General features: G+C 42.9%; 1 protein-coding gene across 4 annotated transcripts in view; it reads right to left on the reverse strand.

The window, feature by feature from the left end:
* The window catches only part of RCAN2 (regulator of calcineurin 2), a 276,443-nt gene that overhangs the window by 95,258 nt on the left and 155,494 nt on the right, over positions 1 to 25,691 (reverse strand). Inside the window, exon 1 of one of the 4 annotated variants that reach the window (XM_045498449.1) lies at positions 7,250 to 7,541. The exons of the other annotated variants lie outside the window; for them this stretch is intronic. Coding sequence (XP_045354405.1) covers positions 7,250 to 7,336 — 87 coding nt within the window. The 5' untranslated portion in view covers positions 7,337 to 7,541. Of the gene's footprint in view, positions 1 to 7,249; positions 7,542 to 25,691 lie in introns of those variants that run through there. 4 annotated transcript variants of the gene reach the window in all.

Below are 25,691 nucleotides of genomic sequence, written 5' to 3' on the forward strand. Positions count from 1 at the left end.
CTTGAAATCCTCATTAAATGAAATTGCATTGTGTTTTTATAAGTCGTATTTGGAATGAGTTTAGATTTAGAGCTGGGAAAGGATACATTCTCTTTACGTAAACAAATTCTAGGCCACATGTGGGCTGGAGAGTTTATGACCTCTCTGGAAAGCTGAGCTATTCACCACAAAGTCACGATGGCTATTAAGCTTACAACCTGAACAGATCAAGTGATAATAAATGTTTCAGATATCATTTTCCTTCTTATTGTCAATTCTGAGCTTCATCAGAAAGTACTAAAACAGGCTATTATGAATTATTGATAGTTGTATTTGAACAGAATCAGATGCAAATCGTACTCTCTGAGTTTTACATTTAAATCTACTACTTTAGGAGAGCAGTGTTAACAAGGATGTTGTGTCACCGTTGTCGCTCAATAAATCTGGCACTTAGGGTAGAGGTGGAAACTGTCAGTGTCTCAGTTACTTTCCAACAGTTAAAAGACTCTTTGAACAGATAAGCAAGTTTTTAGTTGACTTTCCTGCTTGACAATGCCATTAGTTGAATACTATACCTTGTCTTCCCCTAACATGACAGGTGGCTGAGAAATCTGTCTGTTAACCTTCTCAAGGAGCATCTGCCACTCGCATAAAATCACTTCTTCCAAGTCTGTGAAAGATGTTTGCTACTTTCTTCAGAGGCAAGAAAATAGTCAATATAGCACCTCTAAGAATATTAGGTTCCTCAAAGTATCTTTAGGGTTAACTTCTAACATTCAGCTTTGCGTTAAGTCATTTATTTTAAAAAATGACCTCAATTCCAGCGCATTTTATTATTGGAGAAAAGAGCAAGTTTTTGTTTTGCTGGAGGGTGAAGATCTGCTATGAATATGTCACCCCACCCACCCTCCCATGCACTCCTTTGTGGTGGTCAGAAAATAAAGTGGACAGATATATGAAACAAATGTTATTTAATATTACAGCCATCAAAGACAGTATGAGTAACATTTTGGCTACTCTAAGTTACCATGTATACTCTAGAGGGTTTCATTCTTTGTTGAAAACTAAATCATGTACAGCTCAAAGTGGTCAATGTTACCGAGAGAGTGCAATGGTTTCTGAAGACTCTGAAAGAACTGTAGAGCTCTGTAGAGACATAAGGTCATGGGTTGTGGTCACCACAAGGTCATAGTTGCGATCACCATAAGGTCATGGTTGCAGTCAGACCCTCTACCCAGCACTGTGTTTGCAAGAAGCGGGAGAAATAGGCATGAGGCTTGACCAGCTCTCCTGACAAATACCCACAAGCGTCTCTTCCAAAACAACCCACAATACTCATTACCCACATATTCACTGTGTCGCTTGTCTCTCTCCTCAAAGCAAGGTACATAGTGTATCATACCGGCTCTGCTCCAGCCTTCTCCTCCTACGATCCCACCAAACAAAACAAGTAATTTGAAATATCCAGTGGTTCAAAATGACAAAGAGATTTCATTGTATTAAGTGGCCTCGATGTGCTGGTTTCTTACATAACTCACACAACAGCATGACACAGACCATGAGTCAGCCACCTCATACTATTGTGTGAAAAAGAAAACAAAATACACAAAGCATTGAGCATTTCCCTCAGCATGATTATCATGTGTACAGAAAAGTTAAGAGACTTGCCCAAGGTTACATGGATTGGAAGGATACTGGGACGATTTCAAAAGCAGAGGAGAGAAAGTAGGACTTAGGAGTTGACCTTAAAAAGGCCCTGGCCTTTCTGGGGGGCGGGGGGGGGGGGTAGTGCAAGGGCAAGTCCTAGAGAAACCCTAAGATTCCAAGCATAGGAAGAACTATTACGCTGAGAATAATTTCCTGCTTATATTACTTCCTCACCCCAGAGAACTAACAGGCTTAAAATGTAGCATGAGGAGGGGCGCCTGGGTGGCGCAGTCGGTTAAGCGTCCGACTTCAGCCAGGTCACGATCTCGCGGTCCATGAGTTCGAGCCCCGCGTCGGGCTCTGGGCTGATGGCTCAGAGCCTGGAGCCTGTTTCCGATTCTGTGTCTCCCTCTCTCTCTGCCCCTCCCCCGTTCATGCTCTGTCTCTCTCTGTCCCCAAAAAAATAAACGTTGAAAAATGTAGCATGAGGAAATCAGCCTACGCACAGCTTCTAGAAAGGAGAATCTTTTAAAAATCTGAATAAGGGCCTAAGATAGTAATAGCCTCAGTGGGTCTCTGAATGCATGCTTGATTGAAATAGGTTAAATGGGGTCCTGAGTAAAACAGCAGAACTTCAAATAAGATGGCCTCTCTTCATCTACCGTCCCCTCTACTGGAATGCTTTGCCCTCAGATCTAAATGTGGCTCTCTCCCTCACTTCATTTAGATCTCTGAATGACATTGCAACAATGACATTTAATAAACTGTCACCTCCCAGAAATGTTTCTACTGGACATCCATTCAAAAGTCGTGAATGGAATTTCTGGAGAAAGACAAATAGGGCAGAATTCTATTTGCCCGATTTCCTCCCCTTTCTTGGTACTATTGATTTAGCAGCTTTGGCAAAATTTAGGAAACTGGAGCCTGAAGGGCCCTCAAAGCAACCCCCTCCTCCAACAATTTATCCCCTCACAGCTTCATTTTTCTTCATAGCCCTTATCACTACGTGAAATTACAGAATGCGTTTATTTGTTTACTGGTTGACTGTCTACCTCCCCTGTTAGACTATACACTCCATGAGGGCAGGGATGTCTGTCTTGTCCATCTCCCAATGTCTAAAGCATTGCCTGGCAAGTAGTTAAGTGCACCACACATGTTTTTAAATGAATGAACAAATCTCTACTACCTTTGGAACTTTTGTTTTTCTAATAAGATCTGTCCTGTTTCCTGCCTGTTTCCTAATGAGAAGAAAGGAGTTTGTGAGCTCCCCTGTCCCCTGTATGAATGCCCATGGAGAAAAGACTGGATCCATGGAATATGAATCAGGAGCCCTCTACCCCAGAGAGGAGGCATCCACCTCTTTTCTGTAGGAAAGGCTTCTATTACAGAGGACGGATAGTCCCAGCCTTGGACGTCCCCAAGGGGATGGGAGATATTCTGCTGCAGGCTGCCTCTGTAGCTCTGAGAAGGCCACCCATGGTGGCCAGCAGTGGAGAAGAGTGTTTAGCATTGGCTCAGAACCAGGTGGAAGCAACGCAGGTGTGGTGAACTGGTCAAAAGTATTGGGTGAGTCTCAACATTTCTGACAGCTTAGCGACATTGCTGCTAAAACTGCATGTATCATACCTTCGTTTGGGGGATATGGCTCAAAGTGTGTAAGCAGAGGTTACTCTAGGTAATTCTTGACTGGCCAGATCTTCACTTAGCCATGCCTAAGAGAGACAAGATGCTGACTTTATATGATAATCCATTCAGATCAGCCAAGTTAGAAGTTCTGGGCTTGAGGCCTGGGCATTGTCAATACTTTTTAAAGTTCTCCAGGGGATACCGATGTGCAGTCAAGTTTAAGAACCACTGGACTAACGTGAAATATAAATTTCATTATCCATATTTAGATCCCTTTCATTTTCTCAAGGGTGTGGTTCCCCGTGGAGGAGGAAGACCACTTTTAGAAATATGAGAAGAACACCGGACAAAATCAACCCCCCACACACACACACATGCACAATCTACGATTCATCAGATCATTTTCCTTCTATTGGGAGGGCTTCAAATTTCTTCATCTTTCCGAACATTCTTCTGCCATAAAACAGACCGCTAAGTTCATACCACCACCGACGGGATTTCTGGAGACAGACAAATATGGCAGAACTCCATGTGCTTGATTTCTTCCTCTTTTCGGTACTATTGCTCTAGCAGCTTTGACACAATTTAGAAAACGGGAGCCCGAAGGACCCTCAATGCAACCAGCTGAGATCCACCATTGAGGATAAAGCTTTCTAAGTTGCGATAGGATACTAGAGAGGGAGAGAGCCAAAGCATAAGAGAGTCTTAAAAACCGAGAACAAACTGAGGGTTGATGGGGGGGTGGGAGGGAGGGGAGGGTGGGTGATGGGTATTGAGGAGGGCACCTTTTGGGATGAGCACTGGGTGTTGTATGGAAACCAACTTGACAATAAATTTCATATTAAATAAATAGATAGATAGGGGCGCCTGGGTGGCGCAGTCGGTTAAGCGTCCGACTTCAGCCAGGTCACGATCTCGCGGTCCGTGAGTTCGAGCCCCGCATCAGGCTCTGGGCTGATGGCTCAGAGCCTGGAGCCTGTTTCCGATTCTGTGTCTCCCTCTCTCTCTGCCCCTCCCCCGTTCATGCTCTGTCTCTCTCTGTCCCAAAAATAAATAAACGTTGAAAAAAAAAATTAAAAAAAATAATAAATAGATAGATAGATAAATAAATAAATAAATAAATAAATAAATAAAAAAAGATGCTAGATTTGCATATGCCTCTACTCCTTCAAATAAATGACTGCATTTGTGAAGAGTGCCTTGCATAACCATGCTTTTGCATGGGTGCTATGTGTAGAAAGTGAGCGTCTGTACAACGCAAAAAGGCCCGAGATTAATCAAGCTGGATGCAGGCAGGTGAGACAAATCCTCCCCAGGTGCCTCCTTTGCTCTGACACTAATTATTAAAGACTCTGAAGAAAGGAACTGCTGGCTCTACCCTGTATCAGGGATTGGTGATTAATGAAATTTACCTTGGGAGAAACTTTGGTGCCAGCATTTTACATTTGAACATCTCTTCCTGACAATAAGCAGTGCTCACTTCTCAACAAACCTCTTTAGCCTGCCTTAGTTTGTTCATTTCCCCCCTTTTTCATAAGCACAAATTAGGTCTTTGCTTGATAATGATGTCACCATTTTACATTAAATGATTAAATGTCTGAAAGGAAGAACTGTGCTTTCTAAATTGCTAGTGTGTGTGTTGTGTGTGTATGTGTGTGTGCGTGTGTGTGTGTGTGTGTGTGTGTGTTTGGGGATTTGGAAGGGAAAACAGGCTCTGTGTCCCGGATGGTCAGTGTAAACTCAGCTGGAGTTAGGACATTCCAATTAACTGGCCAAAATAACCTATCACCTTCAGAGAATGTCTCAAAAGATGACAGCAACAATTATGGCTACAGCTAACAGTTATTGGACACTAAAGATGTGTCAGGCACTGTGTTAATTATTTCACATGTATTATTTTCTTTAATCCTCCTACCAAGCCAACGAGGTAGAAGCTACTCTTATACCCACGTTACAAGTGAGAAAATAAGGCACAGAAAAGATTTGACCCAAAGAAACAAATCCATTGTGATTCAGCGGTGTTTAGCAGTAAAGACATCTAACGTGTCTTTCTGGTGAGAGTCTTGCCAGAAAACCCCATGAATTTCTGATGAACAGCGTCAGCTGCTTTATAATCTGGCCCTGCCACACTCCGCTGTTTCCTCTCCAATCCCTCACAGACATCCTACTGCAGTCAAATGCATTGACTCACTTGACTGCAAAATGGAATGTTTCCCGTCCCCATGCCTCTCCTTTCTGTATCAAAATCCACCCATCTTCGAGTTCAAGTTATCACTTTCTCCACGAAGCCACCCCAACCATTCAGGTACAACCAGCTGTACAAATTTTGCGTCCCCTTCATTGCACAAAACACCCTGTCTTTAAGAAATATTGTATGTCTTTATTGCAGACACCTCCATCATATAAGCATATTTTAAGCTCCTTCCGTGGCCTGGCATATCGCAGATCCCTAATACACATTTCCTCATTATCATTTCTTGGACCCAAAAAAGTTCAGATGATCTTAACGACATTTGCAGAGCAAGCATGTAATCAACAGAGAATGGGTAAGGACAGAGGGAACTATATATAAAGTTTTGCTTTACAGACACGTAATTCTGTTCCAGCAGTTGCTGGAAGACATGTCTCTCCTCAGTTACCCACACCACGCTTTGAGTTGGCTTTAAACTGGAGGGGCTTTGATGGCTGCTCTCTCTCCGGAAAGGCTATGGCAGGTATGAGCGGCAGGACCGGGACTCGTTGCTCACGTGTTTCCATTCTGGACACCACCATAGGGGGTGCCAAACCACCGCATTCTGATTTTCTGAACCTCAATATGACAGGTGGTAGACACTTCCACAGCGCTGGCAGAATTGGTGAACGCGGAGCCACACATTTGAAATAGGCAGGAACACCAAACCGGATTCTTGAGTCTGTTTCAAGAGTGCTCGACACCGCAGTCTTGAATGACAGAGCCAAGTGTGATAATTCTAGGGAACGCAAAAATCCCCACCTGGGAAGCAACGGGGTGTCACCTACACAGTCAACAATAAAGAATTCAGGGACCTCCTTTAAGTAAAGACTAAGGTGAGGGTGGAAAATGATTATGCAATGTAATTCCCCTTTTCTTCCTCCCGTTACACAATGAGTAACTGTCCTTTCTGTGTGTGTGAACTGTTTACACAAGAAGCTTCTGCTCATTCTTCTTTTCAGTACGAGAGGAGAAATCAAAATTCCCATTGTACAAGCACGGAATCTTTTTCATAATATAAAACCAAATGGAAAAAACAAAAAAGGCTGAGTATCATCAGGGGACAATTACCCGTGACAATTAAACAATAGCTGCAGACAATCTGTGAGGACCAACGGCCTGGAACGTTCCGTCTTAAGATGCAAAAGCTGTTTATGCCTGAACTTTCTTTATGGACAACTGCTGAGGGAAAATGACTTGCTTCCTTTGCCTGACAAAGCAAATGGAGGCAGCTGCCCTCCAACTTTGATTTCCAGGGAGCTAGAGATTGAAACTGCCATCTGTGGAACAGCTTTTGTTCAGTATGAAGACCGCACCGCGGCACCGTCAAGTGACATGCCACGAAGGGGGTTGCTTGTCCCACTATCAGGGTGTCCCGGGTGCAGTATTTATTACGTGTGCTTCTTTTCATTCACTTGTCGATCTAATACCCCTCTCAACATTAAGGACCGGCAAATTCTCCCTATTGACACGGATACGAGACTACGAAAACATGTCTACTGTGAAAGGGCTGACTGGGGATCACCTAATAGAAAAGGCAGAACAGACCACGGTCGAGCTTTGCACATTCAAAATTAATGTGCCGTGCCGGTCCCTCTTCTAACTTATTCTCATTAACACAGGCATGCACTCACCGCTGGCATTTCTAGCGCTGTCTGGGAGCTGAAAACTATGAACCAAAGTCCCGTTTCCTTAAGCTAAAAAGGCTCTGCCGAGCAGCTTCGGTAACAGCAACAACGAACGAAACACAAGATTGCAGGTGCATACCTTAACCTCCTGATTGGTAAAGACCTCGACATCCACCACACAGGCAACCAGAGTGGAAACATCACAGTCCATGCTAGGGGCTGGCATTCCCCCTCCTGAATTTTCAATCAAGAGCCAGGCGACCTCAGAGCTGTGCGTGATGGGAAGAGCCGCCAGGTGGATGCTGCCGTGGCCAGCCCGGGTGTCGCCTCGCCCTGGGGATCGCCGGTGCTCGGCACCTGGAGCCCGCTCCCTCTGCACGCACGCAGCCCGCGTCTGAGGCTGCACAGCAGAGTAATGAACGGCCCGGCTCGCTCATGGCAATGACATCACCACAAAGACTGACACAAGCTGAAGCTATTTTTTTCCCCCAAGCCTTTTATCTCGAGGCAGTGCAGTGGAGCAAATTGAACATGATTATGTGCTAAATCTGAACTCAGACTAAATCAATTCAGGCAGCGTTAGCTAGGAACTGAGTCATAGCTGTTGTTTCAGCCGAGTGCTTATGTTTGCAAAAAGCAAGGGGGAGAATCTGACACCAGAGGCTCTGTTTGGGGAGGGTGGGGAAATAACTCTGCAGATGAGCCTCCTGAGGTTAAGGTGTGACAAGTTTCTGCCTCAGAGATGAGCAGGAAGTTGAGGCATTCTGCAAATGGCTTGGCTTCTGTTAATTGCCCCGTGCCGCTCGGAGCAGGCACACGCATTCTGGGCATCCTAATGCATCCCGGGCACGGGCTGAATAGAAATCCATTCTTGGAGTAACTAAAGAGCTGGTCGTCAGTCATTTAGGCCGCCTGGTAAGAGAAGATAATTAGAGGTCTGTGAAATTCTATTTGAAGCACATAAGTGCAGACCAGTTACTCTAAAAGCACCCTTCCAAGCACGGGATTTCAGGCTGTCTCCAAGGTCACTCAAACCAAAAGCAATCATGGAAAAGGAGTTACAGCAAACGTCTCATGTGGGGACAGATGGCAGGGTCTAATGGGCAAAGGCACTGATGTGGGTCATTGTCAGAGCCTTGGGGAACTATTTCACCTGAGACTTTGAACATGTCTGGTTGCTTTTTTGTCTCTCTTCCTGATTGTGAATCGTTGAGGGGCAGGGCTGTGGATAATTCACCTTTATACCTTGAGGCTTTAGCAGAGTGGCAAGAGTAAGTGATAATTGCTTAATGAATGAAACTACTGAACAGGAATCGCCTTCTTTGGCAGTAGGAGTGAGCAAAGAGAAAACGTCAGATTAGTTTTTAGTTTAACATTAGTGGGAAAAGTCTCAGCAAAACTCAGTAACATTCCAGCAGGATCTATTCCCGGTAGGAGTACAGTTGCATCATTGATGGCCGCTGGAGCGTCATGATTTGCAACAGATTGGCGCCTTTCTAACACATGATTGGACAAGAGCGTTCCGATTTTGCAGGCAGATGGGAAAGGTGACTTTTCAGACGAAACGTACACGTTTTGTGGCTGCTCATTGGACTACATTTGAGCCTAGTGTCCCCCTTCAATGAGACATTTCCCATGCCAAATGAAAGCAGTCCACAAACACATTTAGACTGATGAAATTGTGTGTGTGTGTGTGTGTGTGTGTGTGTGTGTGTGTGGCACTTCCTATGTTGCCCAGGGCGCTGTGGGGAATATGAAGTCCTATATGCAGATAATTTAGCTCACACTTACTGAGTGAGGACTGTATGCAAAGCTCTGTACCAGACGCTCTCAGGGATAAAATGATGAAGCAGCAAAATTCCCCATCCTCATGGGGCTTAAAATCCAGTGGAGGAGATAAGTCATGGAGACAAACACCTACACAATGAGGCAGTGGCAGTGGCGATGGTGGCTCAGGAGCTACAGACAGCGTTTCGTGGGAGCACTGGCGAAAGAGCAATGGATAATGAGAGCGGCTGTGGCGGGTGAGCATCGGGAAAGAGAACATGGCCTCTGCTCTGATCTTGAAACACGGGTAAGGCTATGGCAGACAGGGAAGGGGGGAGGGGAGCCCCTCAGACAGGAGCAGCAGACTAGAGGTGTTCAGACCAAAATAAAGAATAGGTTATTTGAGGGGCAAGACACAGTGAAGCTTAAGTTTGGAGCCCGGGGGAGGGGGGGGGGGGACAAGGGAGCAAGAGCCAGACGGCTCATAGCCTTGAGGGACCCTGGATGCCGACCCAGTCGACCATGGAATGCAGGAAAAGTTTTTGAGAAAGTATATACACAAAGTATATACAAAGATGAACATAATTTTGAGTACCATTGACGTCTGTTCAAGAGGCAAAACAAAGAAATAGCTATTGCTTTCATATGCCATGGCACACGCTAAAATTGACTTTTTAAAAAGTTGCATACCAGTGACATGCTGGTGAGTGCTTAACCATCAGCGCTCTGTAAGGAAAAGCCCAATGTGTAGTGTTTGCTGATTTCTGTGGTGTAAATATTCTTATCATGGCTGAAATCAAGCAACCAGTGTGAAGTCACTTGAATGCGAAGTTGGGAGGCAATGCCTATGTCTGCACACAACGGCCGTTTGAGCAGCTTCCCGCACACCGTTTAACAGTCATGAATACATTTGTTGGCAGAGGTTAGGTCCAGGATGCAGGTCCAGAGCCCATCAAGGAACAGCAGGGCGGAAGGAACATTTTAATCACTGGGATCTGTGCATCCTTTCACACTTTCTATTTAGGAAAGGACACACATGTGTTATTTCAAGAAAAAGAATCCTGTGATGATCAGTCTTGGCCAGAGGACATGAGTCTATCCAGGAAGCACAGCCCCACTCAAAATCGTAAAATAGGGTTTTTTTTTTTCCTGATACATCCTCAGTTTCTCCATTCTGATTGGCTCCTGCCCTGGAGATTCCTTCCTTTGCTCTAGAAACCGCTAACTTTACCTTCTCCTCTTTTCAAGGACACAGCCGTCAATTCATTTATATGAGCATGAAATGACTGATAATACATAGTCTTACCCGTCAGAAAGGAATCAGTATTTTAAATTTTTTTTTAACGTTTATTTTATTTTTGAGACAGAGAGAGACAGCATGAACGGGGGAGGGGCAGAGAGAGAGGGAGACACAGAATAGGAAGCAGGCTCCAGGCTCTGAGCCATCAGCCCAGAGCCCGACGCGGGGCTCGAACTCACGGACCATGAGATCGTGACCTGAGCTGAAGTCGGACGCCCAACCGACTGAGCTACCCAGGCACCCCGGAATCTGTATTTTAATAAGTGATCAAATATTAAGCTGAGCAAATAGTGTTTTTAGTGTGGAATTATATACATTAAGAGCATATGGTGATTCTGTTTTTTTTAAATTTTTAAACACTTTTTTTTTTTGAGAGAGAGACAGAGCACGAGCAGGGGAGGGGCAGAGAGAGAGAGGGAGACACAGAAACCGAAGCAGGCTCCAGGCCCTGAGCCGTCAGCACAGAGCCCGACGCGGGGCTCGAACCCACAAACAGCAAGATCATGACGTGCGCCTGACCCGAAGTCAGACGTTTAACTGACTGAGCCACCCAGGAGCCCCAGCGAGAGCAGATGGTGATTCTAAAATAACATAATTGGGTTTTTTAAACAGGTTGGTTCAACAAATTGGATATACAATACAATTCAATTGCCTACACAAAAACACTCATTTTCCTACAGATCAGAGCCCACAGGGGGCTTCCCTGGTAAATAGTGTCCTGTTTCTCTCGAAAGAATGTACTTTTTATAGCTGGGAGATGAGTTAGCAGGCTTGGAAGTGTCTGGGGTATGTATATAAGCACCTGGCTGAGGATTCGAAGGCCTGACATATCTTGGCTCCTACTTCCTCTCTTGTCTCATCTCATGTCGTATTGCCCTGTGCTGTCCAGGTCCCAGACCCACCCATCTTCTTGGCATTCCAAGGAAGTACTGAGCTCTTTCGCATCTCAGGGACTTTTGTACGTATTGCCCTTGTCTGAACACATGCAGACCTTTTCACGGCTGGGTCCTTCCTATCATCCATGTCTCAGCTCAGGCATCATCTCCTCGGAGAAACCCTTCCTGATCGCCTGAAACACAATGTGTACGCACGCGTGCACACGCACATGCGTGCACACACGGAATCAGTCACTATCCCAGCGTCTTTGTTTTAGTTTTATTCATAGCACCTTTCACTCTCTGAAATCACTGTTCACTTAGTTCTTACTTAATTCTTGTTTCCCCAGCTAGAATTTAATCTCCACACAAGCAGAGATTTTTTTTGCCTATTCTGTTCCCTGCTTATTCTCAGTGGTTAGAAGCCTGACACTTAGGAGGTACTCTATGAAATATCTGATACGTGAATGGATAAGTAAATGAATGAATGGATTTTATTTTATTTTTTAACATTTATTTATTATTGAGAGACAGACGCAGAACATGAGCAGGGGAGGGGCAGAAAGAGGGGGAGAGCAGGCTCTAGGTTCTGAGCTGTCAGCACAGAGCCCAACACTAAGCTCAAACGCACAAACTGCGAGATCATGATCCGAGTGGGAGTCGGACGCTTAACCGATTGAGCCACCCAGGAGCGCCGCTGAATGAATAAATTTTAAAAGGCAAGTAGAGGGACTCAACCCAAAAGAGGTGCCTCGTGATCTGGGAGTTTTAGGAAGGTCCTTTCAGGAAGGTATAAGGTATATGGGCATAGGAGTTCAGTGATCACCCCATTCTTGATAGCTGAACCCTGGCACAGCTCTCCTCAGGAGCACCCTTTCCAGCTGAAGTGGCCATAAAATCATAGGATTCATCCCAAGCCACTGCTCTTCCGATGACTGACCACATCACGAAAATGGATGCAAATGATGCAGATCCCTTAGGCAAAGATCACTTCCCTGCCCCTCTGGCCAGGCAATTCTTGTAGTCGTCTCCAAGCGGGCAGGAAGAGATGTGCACCTTTTAGTCCCAGAGGCAGCAGCCGGATCTGTCTTGCTAATGGGCATAGATCTTCCCATTACAGCTGTGGGGTGTCAAAGGCTTTGCTCCTCCCATGTGTCTTCCAGGATCATTTGTTTTTAATGCTCATTATAGAAAATTTCAAACATATTCAGACATAGAATATAATAATAAGCCTTCACATACCCACCAGCCAGGTGCAAGAGTAGCTTTGGGGATCAATCTTGCGTCCTCTCTGCCAGCGGGTCTTAGAGTGTGGTTCAAACTAGCCTAGCAGCATCAGCATCATCCAGAAACTTGTTGGAAACTTACATTCTTGAATCCCACCTAAGACTGAAGCAGAATCTCTGCACGTGTGGCTGGTATCTGTAGTCTAATAAGCCCTCCAGGGGATTCCAATGCAAGACCAAATCTAAAGATCACTTCTGCGTGTCCCCACTCACACTCACTCCTGGTTATTTTGAAGCAGATGCCTGACATCGTATCATCTCATCTGTATATATTTCTATATATACCTCCAAAAGGTAAGGGCTCATTTTTGGAAATTACAATACCTATCATCACACAACCCAAGAAGAAACAGTAATTCAGTATCATCATCAAATATCCTGCCAGCGTGCACACTGCTCCAAACTACCAATCTTCTCTTCCCTCTCATCCTCTCCTGCCCCCCTTCCTTCCTTCTTTCCTTCTTTTGTTGCTTGTTTATCTAAATTGGGATCCAAACTGTGGTGTCTCTCATGTCTGTTTTAATCTATAGAATTCTCCTCTATCCCTTCTTTTTTCCTTCCTTGCAGCTTGTTGTTGACAATGAAACCATGTTATTTGTCCTTTAGAGTTTCCCCAGTCTGGAGTTTCACGATGAGCTCCACACGGTGTCATTTAACTGGTTTCTCTGTTACCTGCAGATCCCGTTAATTAGGTCCAGAAGCTTGATAGATTTGGGTTTGGCAAGACTCCTTCCCAGATGGTGATGTGTTCTTCCATCAGGGGGTATGTAATGCAAGGCTGTCTCTCTTTTGCGGTATAAGCGACCTTTCATGCAAATGCCTCGACTCATTCTTTTGTTAGGATTTGTGAAATAATGGTATTCCTTCATGCATTCATGGACTACTTCCACGGAGAGGAACTGCTTCTCATCTACCATGTAGTTACTCTGAGCTACATTTTTGTAAGACAGGAAAAATACACACGTTACTCTTTTCCTTTATTAGCTAGTGTGTGTGTGCATGTGTGTGTGTGTGTTTAAATAATTTGCTTCCTTATTATCCCGCAAAGAAGATCATTGAGGGTTCTTTTTAAAGTATCATTAAGAACTTATGAATTAAACATTTAATGAGTTTAAATCCATTGTAGTTTTATTTCATGGATGCTTCAATTGCCCATCTTTGGCTGGTGAGAGTCTAATCAGGTTGGCTCCTGTGTCCTTTTGACGCAATCCTAGTGGCTTTGAGGGCTACCTCTCCTTACAGCGTGACCAGATATTCCAGGCTTATCTTGTCCTTTTTCTGTTCCAGATAAAGAATCAACCATTTCTCCAAGGAGCCCCAGTTCCATTTAGCAATTATTTTAACATATTTCCAGATCATAATCTATATACTTATAGACAGGTCACTTTGCACTGGGTTGGTTATTGTTTATAAGCATTTCAGTGGACAGACCTAGGAATTATATCAATATATTTAGAAGAGAGCATATGAGTTCAGATTGATGATTCCAATTCAAATCCAAAAGTACAGTGTTTTTGCTGAAACTCATCAGTCTTATATCCGTATCCTATTTCTTCTACATCAAATATCTTGGTAGTTACTAAAACCATAATTATTCATTTGCTTTATCCAATAATATAGGTACTGCAGTCTTAGAATCACATTATTAATATCACAAGGACAAATTTAAGATTTTTCCCCAATTCTTTTGTCCTTTGGGTATATCCCATAAAGGAGATACAACATACTGTGCCTTGCAGTCATTTGAAATAGTTACTCGACCCCATCATCTGGATACCAAGTTAGGTTTCATTGGTTTCAAAAATTTATACTTTTAGAAGCATTTACTTTTTAAGGTTCATTTGCTTCCAAAATGTTTCCGAATTTACTTTCTTTTTTTTTAAAGTAACACTGAATTCATAAGGATTATTGGTCCCATTAAACTTAATTGTGTTTTATAATTACAAAAATTTTGCATGGTTCAAAAATCAAAACTACAACTCTACAAAGAAATCTGGCTTCTATCCCTGTCTCCTCCATCCCATTTCCTCCATCCCTCCCATATGGGTTACTGCCATTTCATCTTTACTGTTTATCTATTCTTCCATCAAAAAAAAAATTAGCAAATTTATATGTATATTATTTTCTCTCTCTTAGACACATGGGAGCATACTTTTCACACTTTACTGTCTTGCTTTTATCACTAAGAAATGTGACCCTAGAGATCATTCCATAATAATACATAGAAATGTTCCTATTTCTTTTAATAGTATTCCACTATGTGGATATGTGAAGTTTGTACAACTAGGTCCCTACTGATAGGCATTAGGATTGTTTCCAATCTTTTGGTATTAAACGGTGCAGCCACGGATAGACTTTGCTCATATATATGTGATTTTGCTAGATCCAGTCAAATTCTCCTCCACGGGGGTTGTGCCATTTTGCTTCCTTACCAGCAATTTATGAGACAGCATTTCCCCACAGAACATGTTGTGGAATGTACTGGACATCTGCCCATCTGGTGAGCCAGATGCAGTCAGTCTAGAGGAGCTTTGATTTGCACTGCCATTATGGGCACATTTAAGGATCTTTCTATACATGCATTAGTATAGCCTTGTTCTTGTCAGTAGTCCTTACCTTTTCTCCAGGTAATTTAGGTTCTGTTTCTCACCTGAGCAAGCAAAATGTCCTAAACACACACCAACAGGCCTCCATGAGTTTTGTTCACAACACTCTTACGAACAAGGTGGAGCATTTGTTCCAGCGGTTAAGAGCCATTTGAAGCTCTTTTTTCTTCCCAGGACACCACATGTAGGCCCGGTTGTCACAAGTCAAACATGTTCCCACCCCAGGTCTCCTTCAGGTGGCATCCCTTGCCTTGAATGCCATTTCTCCCCATCTTAGCAGGGCTCACTCCTCCACGTAGGCAGGTCTCTGCTCACGTCAGAGAAGCCTGCCCTCATCAGTCTTGCACTAAGTAGCACACTCTCACTACCTCCTTCCTCTGTTATATTTCTCTTCAAAGCACTTATCACTCACGGATGGTATTCACTTATTTGTGTGGTTTCGTTTTACCTCTCCCGTGAGAATGGAAGCCCCGTGAGGGCAGGGCTCCCCTGCCTTGTTCACTGCGGTTTCCCTAAGTGCCTACAACAGGGCCTGTTGCACTACGAGAGGTCAATGAACATGTGTTGGGTGAATGAATAACTGAATAAGTGAAATCCTTGTGCTCCGAGAGCCAGCTGAGGCCAGATGCTGCCGGGAACATGGACAAAACATAAGTATATGAAATGGGTCCCTGTGAGGGTGCAATGAGCCTGAGAAGGGAGGGTGAGGCCAGTGAAGATGCCTCAGGTCATTGGGCGGTGGGGATGGTGAGGTGGAGGCAGGGGAGGTCCATAAGAAGTGAGAGGAACACGAAAGGGGAGAAGGAGGGACACGAAATCAAAGGTCCCCATTCTGGGGGCGCCTGGGTAGCTCAGTCGGTTAAGCGTCTGACTTCAGCTCAGGTCATGATCTCACAGTTCATGAGTTCCAGCCCCACATCAGGCTCTGTGCTGATAGCTCAGAGCTTGGAGCCTGCTTCAGATTCTGTCTTTCCCCCTCTCTCTCTCTTCCCCTCCCCTGCTCATGCTCTTTCTCTCTCCATCTCTCAAGAAACAAATAAACATTTAAAAAAAAATTTGCACCTGGGTGGCTCTGTCCGTTAAGCATCCGACTTCGGCTCAGGTCATGATCTCATGGCTCATGGGTTCAAGCCCTACGTCGGGCTGTGTGCTTGACAGCTCAGAGCCTGGAGCCTATTTCAGACTCTCTGTCTCCCTCTCTCTCTCTGCTCCCCCCCGCCCCCACTTTCCCTCTCTGTCTGTCAAAAATGGGTAAATATTTTTAAAAAGTCCCCATTATGCAGCAGCCCCATGTTATGTGGCAATGCCCTCGGTCAGACTCAAGGACAGCCATTCCACTACTGCCCAATTGGCACCTACTGAGGTCCTACAAATCTCTAACAGCTAATCCCCAAGTGGCACGCTGAGGGAGCCATCATCATTTCTTTTCTGCCTTGCCCTCTTCCCCAGTTCCCAGGGTCTTATACCTGCCTTGATCCATCCTTTAATAAGAAGACATATTTCCCCTTTGCAACCTTCACATAGGAATCAGATGGTACATTTTATACTAGGCAGTGCTATGGCCTAAGAAGCCGACATACTTGAAAAATGACAGGGATGAAACTAAATAGAATGTTAGCTTAAGCACCCCTGTGTTTGGCCATTCAATTCTCTGAGAACTGCTCCTCCTCCTTCCATCTTGGATTCATCTGAGGGGGCCCTGATCAGACAAAGTCAGTCAGAGTTCTCATGAAGATTTTCCGAACCAAAACTGGGCCAGGAGAATATCTATGATATTCCAGTATTATTTCAACCAATGCCTCCCTCTTTCCTCAAGCAAATTCAGATACTATTTCCATTACTAACAACCAAAAAAGTCCTAGCTAACTCACATACACACATGCATGCATGCATGCACATGCACACACACACACACACACACACACACACACACACACAGCCCTAGGTTAAATAACAGGGGACAAGGGTATAATAAAGCGGAAGTCATTTGTCAGGTTTTCCAATTGTCTCATTTAAACTACCCCCCAGTTATATTAGAGGTGAGGGAGCTGGCATCATCTTAAACGCTTCCTAAGGTAATACACAGCAGGGGTTCCAGGATGGATCTCTGCAAAGAAAACCTCCTCGCAGAACCATCTTTCCACCTCTGATGGCTTTGCCCTGCTCTTCCCTCTTTTAGGTTTTCAGCTATCTAACTAGTTTTTTGGCCACCTACTTTGAATACCTTCATATTGGTCTGATATTTACCTCTACCTGGAATGTCATATTTACTATTTTATTGTGTCTCAGTTGAATCCCGGATTTTTTCATCCTGTCATACATCATTTAAAAAAATTTTTTAAACATTTATTTATTTTTGAGAGACAGAGAGAGAAAGAGCATGAGCAGGGGAGGGAGAGAGAGAGGGAGGGAGACACAGAATCTGAAGCAAGCTCTAGGCTCTGAGCTGTTTGTTAGCACAGAGCCCGATGCGGGGTTCAAACTCACGAACCGCGAGACCATGACCTGAGCCGAAGTCGGACGCTCAACCGACTGAGCCACCCAGGTGCTCCTGTCATACATAATTTAATTAGGGCTAACCTTTGAAGTCACTGCAAAAATTTATTAGCATTGTATTATTTAAACTTCACAATGGGTCCCATTTAGAGAACGAGGAATTAATCTGCCTCAGATCAAATAGCTAGAAGGTGGTGGATGCAAACCACTTGTCTTCAAAGCAAAACTCTGAACGTCTCTACTACATCAACTTTAACGTGCTGGAGCAGAAAACTGGACACATCTTTGCTTTTGAGAGAATTCTAGTAGTGATGCGAAGGCTGGATTGGAAGGTATCAAAGTCTTATCTTCAAGAAGATGGTGTCAGGGATAACAGCGGGTTTCTTATAGAGATGAAAGATTCCATCTACCAGCAAAATCAAGACTGCCTTCGTGAAAGAGGAGGGCATTTGACATGGATACTGCATACAACTACGATGGATCCAGGTCTTATGAGCAAGGGTAGTTGTTCAAAAACCAGGGTACGGGCCATTTAGTTGTCACAGAAAGTGTGAAGAGGGCCATGGTGAGTTATACGATCTGAAGGGAGGTTGTGGCCAAGTAGATGAGGGCTTTGAGTGACAGGGCGAAGAGTGAGTATTTTACTCCGTAACGTATCTTTCAAAAGACCATTAAAGATCTGTGCACGAGGTTGAATTGGAGTGAACAAGGACTACAAATTATCATAATTCCAGACTCTTTCCAGAAGGTGCTGAGGGGTTGGGTTATGGAGATGCAACAGTAAATGTAAGCCAAGGGGTGGATACGAGAAACACCATGGAGAAAGAACGTGTAGGATTTCACAGTTAATTGGCTGCGCAGGTAATGGTCTGAGAATGGGAAGTGACACGAGGAGGGATGCCGGTTGGAAGTAACAGAAAAAGGAGAAGGGGAGGCAGGAAGAGGAGGAGATTCTAAAGTTCCAAGCCTGGGTAGAGAGTGGTAACTTTATCAGAAATAACTTAGTTATGTAGGTGACAAGAGTAAAATGTGAGCAGTTGTATCCATCCACGACAGTTAGATACATGTTCAAGGTTTTTCATTTCAATCCTTCATTTCAATCAATTCATTTCAAAGATTAGTGTCACTAATCTTTACATTAGCAAAAAAAAAAAAAAAAAAAAAGCAAAAAAGAAAGGTAAGGGTAAAACCTGAGATTGTGACTCACGGTGGTAATAAGTACCAGTCTTTAGGTATTAATCAGGGATGGACATTACTGAAAAACTGTTATGAGTCAAAAGCTAGAAACATGCCCTTTCACCCCTTTCCCCCCACCCCATTCTCCTTCTCATGTTAAGACCTGACATGGGAAAAATAACATGCAAATCTATGAACAGGGTCATTCTACACAACTATTCCTATTCTCTTTTAAAAAGGCTAAGGCTTTAGTTTGATGTGTCAAAGATGAAGGTATTTGATAAGTCTTACTCTTTATTTGAAATTAACAACTTATGAAGCACAAAAATACTTCTGGAAAAGAAAATGTACCATTTTTAGACATGAACTTCTAATCTGCTTAATCAAGTCTGCTACTCTTCCTGTGTTCCCTGTCTCAATTGTGACAACATCTTCCACCCAGTCACCTTCCATCATAACCCCACCCACCTCTGATCCCTTTCAATGGCAGACACTAGGGGTGCTGGTTGATCCAGAGGCTCAAAGAGGTTGTCAAAGGGCCCTATCTGACTCTGTCTTCTGAAGGTCAATGTCATTCGAAAAGTGATTCCCAGGATGGCTGGCAGTAGCAACCACTGCCACTATTTCATTCTACAATTGGCCCACATAGGTCACATGTTCACCTCTGAACATGACTGTGGCTGGGGTAAGGACTGTGGGCTGGGCTGTTGATTGGCTTAAGCCAATTTGAACCTGCTCCTCCAGTAAGAAGTGCATGGTGGTTTTCCCTGAAGGTGGTTTTGGGTGCGAACAGATGGATGTGCAAGCAAGTATCTAAGTTAGGAGGGGGGTGGATGCTGAATGGATATCCATCAATGTTTCCCACTGTTTTGATTCCATACCTGTCAGAATATCGGCTCTTGGTGGCAAATGATAGAAAGGGCTCTTGGCTAACTGGCAGAAAAGCATCATGTAAGGAGGTTATCAGGTAGCCTTTGCAGAATTAGCAATTTTGAGAAACAGCTGTAGAAACTAGGTTGGAATGAAGAGGGTCTAAGCTGCAGAAGATAACCTCTAAGGTGACGCTGTAGGAACAAAGGAAATAGGACACTACCACTGGAACCCACAACCATCAGATGCGCCACTCCTTTTCTGCTGCCATGAGTGATATATAACTGTTCCTAAGACTTTGTGTAATACTCTCTGGAGTCAAAGTTCTGAGTGTGGTGTTCAGTTGGTCAAGCCTGAGTCATTTACCCCAAGCCCAACTGCCAGGATATCTAGTTAGGGAAGTTTTGGTTCCCATGGCCTCTCAACAACAGGTGGTAGCCCCACCAAGGGTCATAGAGGGGAGGCTTCCTCAACATAGAACAAGAGTGGGATGCTGGACAGCTCAAAAATAACAAGCGTCCACTATCAGCCTCCTGTCCGCTATTCCTCCCTGCCCACTCATCTTTTTTATTTACTACCACCAGATTCATCTTTGTGGAACTAGTTTTGATAACATCACTCCCCTGGCTCACATATCTTCATTGCTTTCCTACTGCTGGTAGAATTAAAAAAAAAATTTTTTTAATATGGTGACACCAACCTACTCCTCCAACTGTTGTTTTTCTAAATGCTCTTCTGCACAGATCCTATTTTCCAAACAAAAGGAACTTCTTCATGTCTGCCATATTATTAAAAGTATTCTATTTTGCGTAGGTTGTTTCCTGTCATTGGAATTCATTCATTCATCCACCCATTCCATCCAATGGTTATTTACCGAACATACTATGCACGCAGCACACAGCAAAACACTGGCCATCGAAAGATGGTAAGTCACTATCTCCTTCTAAGGGAGATCATGGTAAAGGCAGTAAAGAATTACAATATTGAAGGACAGGCTAAGACAGAATGGAATATTATGTACCATAAATTATATTTTCTACAAATGACTTTGGTACAAAGCGTAGTAGAGAGGAGGGCATTTAGAGAAGGTTTCCCTAATAAAGGAATATTTTGCTCAACTGTGAAAATTAAGTAATTTGGTATTCTTCTAGATGGGCAAGCAAGTAGGGAGATGACTATTAAGATGACTGTTAAGTCATCTTAATGGAATGATGTAGTGAAGTATGAGAAATGATGAGTAGACTCCTATTGCAGAAATTTCCAGGTGGAGTCAGAGATTAGAGGCAGAGAGCTATGGAAAATGCACCCAGACTGTTAGGCAAGGGTCTGACCATGAAGAGTTCTGTGAGTTATAGACAGGGCTTTCAATTTTGTTCCACAGAGAGAACCAATGAAGGCTATAACAGTAGCCTCTTGACTCTCCCTGCCTCTAATTTCACTGCTATTGCATTTATCTTGCTAACAATGTGAGGCCAGACAGACCTTTACACTAAGGAACTATACCCATATTACTCTCCATGAGAGTGGAATGCAAAGTTGGAACCAGGGTTGCATATATGCAAAAGAATGTAGTAAGGAAATGTTAAAAATCTAACAGGGAAACAGGCCACTAAGACCTTGTGTTGGAAATTTCTCATGCTACCTTGGTAGAAGGTCAGCCTTCACCACTAAAATAATGCATGTTACCTCCAAATACATAATGCGCAAATCCATTATAGCTCTTACCCCACTGTATGGTTTAAATGTTTTATTGTACACTCAGCATGTTGCTAAACATAAAGCATACAGCAAGTAATCAAGATAATGTCTGATAAATGGGCAAAAGAATGCATGAGTGAAAGACAAAACAGACTAATGCGTCCTCACTTCCTTTCACGGGTGGATTAGTTCTGAGTTGTTCTACCATAGGAAGAGCTCTATTTGCTTTAGACTTTGGTGCTCAGCATGAAGCCCCTGTGCCACCACCCTATTCTTGAACTCCCCAAGCTTGGAGAGTCCTGCAGGTTTACACTGGAAGAACTAAGAAGCGTAGCCATGAGGCCTCAGATGCATTTGTGTGTATAAAGAGAAGTGGCTGAAAGTCCACCAAAGGCTTGTGCTCTTTCCATTGTACAGAATGGAGTTTCCCAATCAGGGCGACAGCTCCCAGTCTAAGGGTGATCCTGTGACTGTTCTGTCCAATGGAGGAGAAAAAGCATTAAATACGCCACTTTCAGACTTGGCCCATAAGAACGTCTTGCAGGTGGGGCGCCTGGGTGGCGCAGTCGGTTAAGCGTCCGACTTCAGCCAGGTCACGATCTCGCGGTCCGTGAGTTCGAGCCCCGCGTCAGGCTCTGGGCTGATGGCTCAGAGCCTGGAGCCTGTTTCCGATTCTGTGTCTCCCTCTCTCTCTGCCCCTCCCCCGTTCATGCTCTGTCTCTCTCTGTCCCAAAAATAAATAAACGTTGAAAAAAAAAATTTAAAAAAAAAGAACGTCTTGCAGGACCCTCATTTCCCTTCTTCAAAATGATCTCTGGAGCCAAGCTATGAAGATGGCAGAGTCTAGATCAGCCTAGGTCTTTGAATGACTGCATGCATCACCTTCCCATATCATTCAACCTCCTTCTCTATCACACTGCCAATGGAGTTTTCTAGGAGGGGGGAAATAAACCTTTCTTTTGGTAAGCCCCTGAGATTCTAGAGAATATCTGGCGCAGCAGATATCATCACCCTAACGAATCTAGCATCCATGTGTACGTGTGCGTGTTAAAGTACGTGTGAATGCAAAATCCACTTTTCTACAGAATCAAAACCAAAATGGGGGTAGAGCCAGAAGTAAGACTATTTAATCCTTGAACGAGGAAACTCTTTCATTTTAAAATTTAACGTGAATGGCTTAAATTAGCAAGTAAGCAGGTACTTGTGTTGTTATTTGATGTAGAATGGTTAGTATGTGTCAGGACACAGACCAAGGAAGAAAATGGAGCTTGAGAAAAGAGCTGGAAAGCAAAAAAAAAAAAGATAAAATGAATAGGATCAAAAAAGACTTCCTGGTAAAGTTCATGATTTTTTAAACAACTGAATTAGAAATAAACACTGATTGGGGCGCCTGGGTGGCGCAGTCAGTTGGGCGTCCGACTTCAGCCAGGTCACGATCTCGCGGTCCGTGAGTTCGAGCCCCGCGTCGTGCTCTGGGCTGATGGCTCAGAGCCTGGAGCCTGTTTCCGATTCTGTGTCTCCCTCTCTCTCTGCCCCTCCCCCGTTCATGCTCTGTCTCTCTCTGTCCCAAAAATAAATAAACATTGAAAAAAAAATTTTTTTTTAAATAAAAAAAAAAAAAAAGAAATAAACACTGATTATGATTGGTGAGGTTTCAAATAAATAAGCAAATCATTGGGATTATATGTAAGAAACATAACTTAGAAATAACTAGAAATACATTATGAGTATATCATTGGATCTTGTCAAGCTTCAGAATGCTAATGCCCCACGCTTTAAGACGATTTCACTTGGAAAAAAAAAAAGATTCCACTTGCCTAAAAATGTCCCTAAAAAAGGACATCAAATAAGTTGCTCTATATTTCTAAACATTCTAGGGCTAGCCTAGCCTAAGAAGGCAGGCATCTAAACAAGTCAATCTTCTTTCATAACCCATATCTTCTTTCATTTACTTTCCCTTTTGTTGTGGTAAATCCAAAAGGTAGAACAGAGAAAGGTAAAGAGGGAGAGGTAAGAAGTTGCATGGAATGCACGAAAGAGAAGTTTCTGGTATTAGATGTCAGGCTGATTATACACATTCATAACACCTAGACTGCAGGTTGGGCCAGTGGTCTGTTGGGCATGACAATACCTTTGGAAATTTCCAAAATTTTGAGAAATCACATTCCTTCTTTCACTGAGATACTACTTCTGAGTGTTTCCATAGAAAGGGGGTATCAAGAGTAGAGAAAACAAGAAGGTGGCTGTGGAGGGATGGCTGTTGGCTCAAGGAAAAAAAGGGAAAGAGATTTTCAGGTTACTTTTCAGGCAAGCCAAACTAGTTTATCAGTATATATAAGAACAAAGAATCACAGGGAAAATGCTGTAGAAAAAAATAAACACTATACATCTGGTGGTGGTGGTGGGGGGGGTTTCTTTGTGCTGTCGCTGGGACACCTGGTATGGAAGGCAAAGTGGAGAAAGATGTGGGATTCCAGCAGTGGAATCATCAGTGAACTTATGAAAGAGGACATTTTCAATAAGCACAGCTCTGGGACATGCGTTTGAATTTTGGGTTTTGTTATTTTGGGTGGAGTATAAATGGAGTTTGCAATATTCTGTGGGTAAAAATGTAACTTGGAATAATCTTTCTAGAATTCAAGAGGCTTTACAAAATAAATAAAACTCACAGAAACTTCCACTTCCAATTAAATACATTAAATGGCAAGAAACCATTGTCACTCTCTCAAAGAGACACCCAAAGCTCACAACTGCAGATTTGTAACCCCCTCAAGAGAGTTAATAAAAAAGAAACCTAAGTGAACTAAATTCCATAAAGTGATGAGCGCTTGTCATGAGAAAAGAGATATAGGTCTGCTTTCATCTTTCATGTGATAGTGAGAGAAAGAAGAATTTACCAGAGACAGGTGTAAGGACAGATGAAATAAACCCCTCGGAAACGTTTATGGTTTCATGTGGGCTAGAATGACGAATTTGAATCCCAAAGAGTCCCAGGCCAAGAGCACATGTGTCAAGCCACTACTTTCTTTATCCAGACCAAAACTAAAATAAAGAAAATAAGATCTGTGGGACATGATAAAGCATTAAAACATATCTACAACTAGAGTTCCAAAAGTAGAAGAGAGAATGATGCAGAAGAAATATTTGAAAATATAATAGCCAAGATTTCCCCTAAATTGATTAAGGATGTCCATGCATCCAGCCAAGAAGCTCTTTAAACCTCAAGATAAACACACGTAAATGCATTATGGTTGAGCCCCTACAATTCAAAACTAAAGAGAAATATTAAACCAAGAGGAGGAAAATAACATGTGTGTAAATACAGGGAACAACAATCAAAATGATAACTGGCTTTTAATGGGAAACAATGGTGGCCATGATGCAAGAGAATAACATATTTAAAGTAAAGAAATAAAAATGATTAACTATCAACCGAGATTTATATATCCAACAAAAAATGACTTTCAAATATGAAGGCAAACACGTATCTGTTGCTTGTGAGAATGTACAACAATACAGCCACTTTGGAAAACAGTTTGTTAGTTCCTTAGAAACTTAAACATTGATTTAAAATAGGACTCAGAAATTACACTACTAGGAATGGGGTAAATACCCAAGAGAAATGAAGACGTATGCTGACACAAAGACATGCGTGCAAATGTTCATAGTAGCATTATTATAATAGCCAACAACTGGAAACAATACAAATGTCCATGAATTGGTGAATGGATAATCAAAATGTAGGATATTCATACAATAAAACGCTTACTATTCATCAATAGAAAGGAAGGAACTACTCACATGCTGTAATATCAATAAGCCTCATAAACATTATGCTAAATGAAAAGAAGCAAAAGATCATACATTGCATAATTTCACTGATATGAAATGCCCACAAAAAAGGATTAATGATTGCCTGCAGCTATGGGTGAAAAGGGGCATTGTCTGCAAATGGGCATGAAGAAACTTTGGGGGGAATAAAAATATTCTAAAACTGGACGGTTGGATAACCCTAAAAGATCACTAATAATCACTGAATTGTGCACTTAAAAATGGGTGAGTTTTATGGTATGTAATTTATGCCTCAATAAAATTGTTAACAATATGAAGACAAAATTAAAAAAAAATGTATTCAACAACCACAAAAAAAGGATAGGAGAACTCATCAACTGCACATCTGAACTACTAGAAAGGATAAAGAATATTCTTTCTACTGAAGGGAAGTAATCCCCAGTGGAAACTCCGACTGGCAGGAAGGAATGAAGAGTACTAGAGGGGTGAATTTATGGGTAAATAGTCAAGACCTTCAAATTGTACTTATTTTAAAAATTTTTAAGAGAATATTCATTATTTAAAGTAATATGACACTAATGAATTGTGGGTTTACAGCACCTGCAGAAGTTAATTCTATAATAAGAGCCCAAAGATTGGGTAGGTGAAAAAGGAATTATAATGTGATGCTCCTTCTTATTATATAGACATGATATAATATTCCTGAAGACTGTGA

This window comes from Leopardus geoffroyi, chromosome B2 (assembly GCF_018350155.1).
Source record: "Leopardus geoffroyi isolate Oge1 chromosome B2, O.geoffroyi_Oge1_pat1.0, whole genome shotgun sequence".
NCBI lineage: Eukaryota > Metazoa > Chordata > Mammalia > Carnivora > Felidae > Leopardus > Leopardus geoffroyi.